This window comes from Acanthisitta chloris, unplaced genomic scaffold, assembly GCF_000695815.1.
Source record: "Acanthisitta chloris isolate BGI_N310 unplaced genomic scaffold, ASM69581v1 scaffold13700, whole genome shotgun sequence".
In the NCBI taxonomy this organism is placed as follows: domain Eukaryota; kingdom Metazoa; phylum Chordata; class Aves; order Passeriformes; family Acanthisittidae; genus Acanthisitta; species Acanthisitta chloris.
Window position 1 is genome coordinate 647 of NW_008649983.1, and position 6,447 is coordinate 7,093.

Below are 6,447 nucleotides of genomic sequence, written 5' to 3' on the forward strand. Positions count from 1 at the left end.
CCCTGAGGTCACCTAATTGCTGAACTTTTTCGATTATCACTTCCAGGGGTTTCCCTGTCTCATTGATCCGGAGGGTCATTGTCACATTCTTACCACATTTTGGTGGGGCAGTCTTAACCAGCCTGTTTTTTACAGTAACAATTTAAGCACCCTGCATAGTGCCAGCATCTCTTACCTAAATAGCTACATTAGTCCAGTTTTTCCTTCATTTCTTTCACCACATCCTCTACCACATCCTTCTTCACTTACCACCTTCTCCCAGTTATCAGATCCAACTGCACACAAATTGCCTGCTGCAAACACTGAGTGCACTTTCTTCTGGTTCACTCTTCCCCTCCTTTTCTTTCTTGTATAACCCACACAGTAGTTTCTCCACTACAGTATGATAAGTGTCCGGTTTATCAACAAGTAGCTTATTTTATTTAGGCAACAGCATAATCTGATTTTGTAAATCATGTATTTGTTACCCATCTGGGAGCATTTTAACAACCACTGTTCTTTCTGTTGTTCTGTTTTCAATAAACGTGCAGTTAACAAAATCTATCCCTGTCTTCTCAAACTCACAAGTTCTTTTCCCTTTTTCTAAAGCTAATACGAGTGAGTCTTCTGGGGGAGCATTAATGCCACATCTCCTCTGCCACTCTGGCTTATCACTTAAAGTATAAAAACATTTTAACATACATCACTTCATCCTATCTGCCTTCTCTTATCAGCTGTAACAAAGTGCTATATTTTACAGTTTCACATGGTGGCCACTTCTCAGCATCTTCTAACTTACACAGCAGCCACCAATTAGTACAATACTTAATTCAATCTTTTCCCCTTACATTTCCAGTAGGGGTTACACCTAAATCCTTCCTATGTGCCAGGGTGCACCCCAGTGGACTCTTTTGAGGAATTTCCTTACTTGCCTGGCTTCCCATCTGAATATTTAAAACAGCTTCATTTCACAGATTTAACACATGCACAGAATACAATTGAGTTTAAAACAGTTAATAAAATACAACACCACAAGTACAAGACACAAGATCGGGATTCCAATACCTAGTTCCATGCCAAAAAGTCATAAAACCTTAAGAGCTACCGAAGGGCCGACCCAAGTGGGACTTTAATCCCTGTACCAACTCAGGAATTTCTCCTGTGGTACAGCGCCCTGCGTGAGACGTCTCTTCAAGGCTTACAGGAACCCAAACAGCCTAGGCTCAAACAAACCAAAACAAATTCCTGTGTGAGACATCTCTTCACGGCTTATAGGAATCCAAATTACCTAGGTATCAAAAACAAGTACCTTATTTTTCAAGCAGTCAGTCTTTGTCTGCCCCCGCAGTGAGCCGGTGAAGTTAGGAGTCCCTCCAAGAACTCTCGGGGTGCGCCAAGGGAGTCCCAGACTCCAGTGGATCCTGCAGCCAAGCAGAGATGTCCTGCCACAGTCACCAAACTGATGCTGAGAAAAGGCTGGAAAACAACTACTCACAGACTTGTGTCTCTGAGTAGCAGGTATTTGTTTATTCAGCACTGGGCGCAAGGGGGATCGGTCCACCAACCAGGGACGAAAACGTCACAGATTTCATAAACACTAGATGCTCATACATACTATTTCCAGGAATGGGTGGTTATTATTATAATTAGTTCTCAGAAATCATTATCATATACTCCTCCTCTGTCTCCTCCCTCCTGGCATCAGTCTCATGGTCCTGGTGGTCGTTTGGTGGTCATGAAGATGAAGTGTCTCCTCTTCCTCAGTGCCCTTTGGACACCCTTATTACGCAACCGTTTGCCCCTTTGTACAGTTTTGCATGCCTTGCTGACCTTGTCTCTATCTTAACATTTTGTTTCTTCATGCCACACTTTACATGGCCTTCGTTTTCCTCCTACTGCCAAGGTTTGAGTCTAGTTAGTTCCACTGTCTTATAGATAAGATGCATTGTTTTGCCAGCCAAGCCCAAACAATACCATTAGTAAAGCTTCTTGTCTGTACTATATAATCCTTGCTATTTTGCTAATTAAGCTGAAATAGTGCTATTAGTAAAGTTATTCTTTATGCTTTCAGCTTTAACTGTTCAATTCCTGTTTTCAGTCTACTCAGTATCACTTCAATTAGTTGTTAGGACAAAATTTGATGTGAATTAGAGCATCTGTGTAGGAAATGCTCAGTTAAGTCTGCTATTTGGTACTAGCTGCTAATAGCATAAATAGCATCTGAAATTTATCATTTCTATGCTGCCTTTCAGCAGCTTTTGCCAACTTAAATCTTATGCATAAATGCCAAAGTTCCTTGATACTCCATTTAGACGGAATTAATGTTTGAGTGCTAGTGTTTCTAGTTAGTATGTAACAACTACCTAAGCAGTTTCAAAAGTGTGATGGAGAAATTTCAGTGACTGAATTTCTGAGTCAGTGGGCATGTTATGTTTTAATCATTTTAGAGCTGTGCTGCAAACAAAATCATGCAAGATATGGAGCTTTCTGCTACGAGTTCTGATAATCTGCTATATAAAATACCAAAACTATAAATTCGTGGGAGAATTTCCTCTAGTTCTTAAAAGTGAAAACGAAGTTAACTTCCGCTGTCTCATGATTTTTAAAAATCTTTGTTCTAGCTCGATGAGAAGGAAAGTAGACGTCTGTTCCAGCAAATCCTTTCTGGTGTGGATTACTGTCACAGGCATATGGTAGTACATAGAGATCTGAAGCCTGAAAATGTGCTGCTTGATGCACACATGAATGCCAAGATAGCTGACTTTGGTAAGCATTGGGGTTTTTATGCCTGATTGAATTTCTGTTGTTAGATCCTGTTAATTACTATGGGAAATATTAAATAAAATGTGTGTACTTGAATGTCCTGGTGGTTGGACACAATACAAGAACATAAAGAGTATAAATGTGTAGCAAAATAATGTTCTAGCACATGTACTGAACTTGTTTTCCTCTCAAGCGTATTTTATTCAGGTATTTTCTGTGACTGAGTGAAATTGTGAGCTGATTTGTTTGGTGTTGCTTGACAATATTTTCTCTGAAATGTTAAATAGACTTAGTTCCTCACTTCTGCTTCAAAACTCACTCCTGTTGCCTGTTTCACCATCTGTAAAAATGTAGATGCTTAGCTCTCTTGGAAGCACAGCACAGAGGCAGGTCATCATCTTTAAGAACCAAAGTGCTATAATAAAGTACACTACTCCTCCTATTAAATTACTCTAAATTCACTTTAAAAACTCTTAAGGTGTGATTGAAAAAAAGAATTAAAATATAAGTTTAAATAACAGCTAGTCTTGCAGCCTTCTGTGCTTTTTTGCTGTATACCTGCCTCAGTAATCAGAAAGCTGATTTGTTTATGCCACATGCTTGTGGCATAGGTACAGAGATGCATTGTAGCTGGCTTTTGAAACAGTTTGAATCAGGAAACCTCACCGTGTCAGCATAGTGAGGTATCCATACTGGTACATCATGTTGATACCCCTTGCAGACAGAGTGGATAATACCTGCCCTTGTAAAGCATTTTGAGTCTCCAATGAAAGGTGCTAGGTAATGCTAAGTATATTCTAAGTATGATGTTCAACTGTGTGGGCCCTGGGAATCATCCTGATGTGTGGAAAATGCTTTGGGTGAAATGGCTTACGCGTTGAAGAAATGAAGTACAGTAACTTAGAAAAATACCTTTTTGTAACTTAGGGTCAGCAATTTTGTAGCACTCAGTTAATCATTACTAGTGTATTAAACAAGAGCTTAATAAAATCTTTTTTATATTAGAGTACAGCTTGGCTAGCCTCCATATTCTTTCATCTCCACACACCATCACCACCCAACCCCACACTCCCTGCTGCCCTGTAAAAGGGCATAATTCCTTCTTGGAGACTGAGTTGTTTGGCTTAGGAGAGTCTTGATCATGTAGCCTTCATTGAAGGAACTAGAATATATTTTCCACAGCTAGTAGACTGCACTGAGGCCTGGGGAATGACGATGACCTGGTTCTGAAACATGTGTCAGTTGCTAACATAGTATATAAACCCCGAACTACTGAACTGCAGTGGCTCAGGAACCAACTGAGCAGTGTAGGGGTCTGAATTGTGGTGAAGTCATGTTTAGTCCTCAGTTCCTTTATTCTGTGCAACCTCTGACAGAACTTCAGGCAATTCTGTGGTAGCATCTTCCACATTGTAATTTGGAAGCAAATGTGGGCTTTACTATTTTCTTGTTAATGACCAAAATCCTATCTTGCTATACTTCTTCATCTTCCGTAGCGCAGCTTTGTTCTCTGTCATGCCTGTGTGATCCAAATTGGACTGGCATTTGTCTTGGCATGAATATGTTCTCAAATATTTCTAGGTTGTGGGCAATAACAAAGTGATGTTACTCAGATTTCTGGTGAAGTAAATGAAGGATTATGTGACATGCTTTTATGAAAATTTCATTAACTCCAAACAATGTTACTTCTTTTCTTAGATAAATTTGTTAATTTTCTAATTTGAATTACTAGTGGTTTGTTCTAGGTGGTATATGCAGTGTGAAATCATTTTGCTCCCTGAATTTTTAGTAGTTACTTTTATACACTTTCAGGTCTATCAAATATGATGTCAGATGGAGAATTTTTAAGAACAAGCTGTGGTTCCCCTAACTATGCTGCACCAGAAGTAATTTCTGGAAGGTAGTTCCTTTTATATTGGTTACATGTGTGCATGTACTTAGTTGTTTTGCTGCTTGATTCTAAAGGCTACAAAACTAGATGAATTGACAAGTTTGATGCTGAGAAATTGGGTTGTTTATTGTATTGATAATATTTCATGAGTATTTAAAGTTTCTATGAACTAGCTTTTAATCATTCCTGTAAGGTAGAGGAGATGCTTAATGCCCCAAATCCAATGTGTACAGTGTGCCTGAATTGGTTTAAAAATCCTCTGTACAGCTCAGATGTTGGAAGTAGAGATGCAGATAGAGTTACAGGTCAAGTCTGCTGGGTAGCAGTAAAATATCTGCTGCAGAGCAGATACTCAGTCTGAAGGTAATTTCCCTTTTTGTGGACTATATGATGGTCAAATCTGCTTTTAGCTACCCATCCTAATATTGCCTGTTATTGACTAGAGGCCAGATGTCTGTTTTACTCTTGTAGTAGCACAGAATATGTGATGGGTTCTGCTGTATGGATTTGTCTTAAAATTTTCAACCTCGAGTTGGGGGATAGATGACTTCGCACAGATTGCTCTAAAACATAGCTAATAATGTATAACATGAGCTTTCTTAGCAGTGGGTGCACATTTCTTTCAGTTTCCCATTGTCTGACTTTGCATTGTAGATTATTGTTTTACATGAGAGAGGAAAACTCCATACCTGTACCCTGTTAAATATTAGAAGGGATAGGGCACTGAAGTTCAAGGCAGGCATGGCATAGAACTGAAATGGTATAGCACTTGCAAATCAGTTGTCTCAAGTTCATGTGCATTTAATTACTGTGATACAATGTAAGAAAGTAGAGGAAAAAATATTTAAATATATGAAATAATAATAGTTGACTTTTTCACAGGTTATATGCAGGTCCAGAAGTAGATATTTGGAGCAGTGGAGTTATTCTCTACGCTCTGTTATGCGGGACACTTCCATTTGATGATGATCACGTGCCAACCCTTTTTAAGAAGATATGTGATGGTATCTTTTATACACCTCAGTACCTGAATCCGTCTGTAATTAGTCTTTTGAAGCACATGCTGCAAGTGGATCCAATGAAGAGAGCAACAATCAGAGATATTAGGTAAAACACTTAACTGATGTCTGATTACAAGATGCTAGAATTATAATAGTGCAAACATAACAGAACAAATAAGTCATTCAGACACCTTGTCCATGTTTTTTTGACTGAGATGAAAAGTGCAACTTGTGGTGGTTTGGTTTTAGCTCTGATAGTGCTGGTCTCCAGTGGACAATGAAGTGCCTATTGGAGGTACCAGTAAAACAAAACAAAACGCTTACATTATATATGGAAATTCTGAGAAACTGTGTTTAAGAATGCCGTAGCAAAGCTGTTAGCCTGCAGAATGCTTTGGAAATACTCTGCTCTACTGACTTCTCTGGCCATAAGGACCACTGTTCTGTACTGTAAATGTCTGGAGAAGTTACTGGAGAATGAGCTTTTTCATTTGGTAACTACTACTTTTGTTTGTATTTCTTCAGGCTCTAAAAACTCATCAGTTAGGACTGAATATTCCACATGCAAGATAGCACTTTATAGCTTCAAAACACTGGCATGAATTTGTGTACAAATGGTAATTACTGCACTGAGTCCTGATGAGTTAAAGGTTGTAGGTAGAGTTAGCATGATGGACTCCAGATTCCAAGAGAAGATTTTGGAGACATTGACTGTGTTGACAAATGTGGTGTGATTTGAATAAAATAAAACTGATAGCTGATAGAACTATACTTCATACAGCAGCTTAATTTGCTTTGCAAGAAGCTCTAAGG

General features: G+C 38.8%; 1 protein-coding gene across 1 annotated transcript in view; it reads left to right on the top strand.

Annotated features, from left to right (window-relative positions):
• Positions 1–2,600: 2,600 nt before the first annotated feature.
• PRKAA1 (protein kinase, AMP-activated, alpha 1 catalytic subunit) overlaps positions 2,601–6,447 on the top strand; it is a gene marked incomplete at its 5' end in the record, with an annotated part of 10,362 nt that continues 6,515 nt past the window's right edge. The window contains 3 exons of the mRNA XM_009081995.1: positions 2,601–2,745; positions 4,555–4,642; positions 5,516–5,740. Of these exons, the coding sequence (XP_009080243.1) occupies positions 2,601–2,745; positions 4,555–4,642; positions 5,516–5,740 (458 nt within the window). The remainder of the gene's footprint in view (positions 2,746–4,554; positions 4,643–5,515; positions 5,741–6,447) is intronic.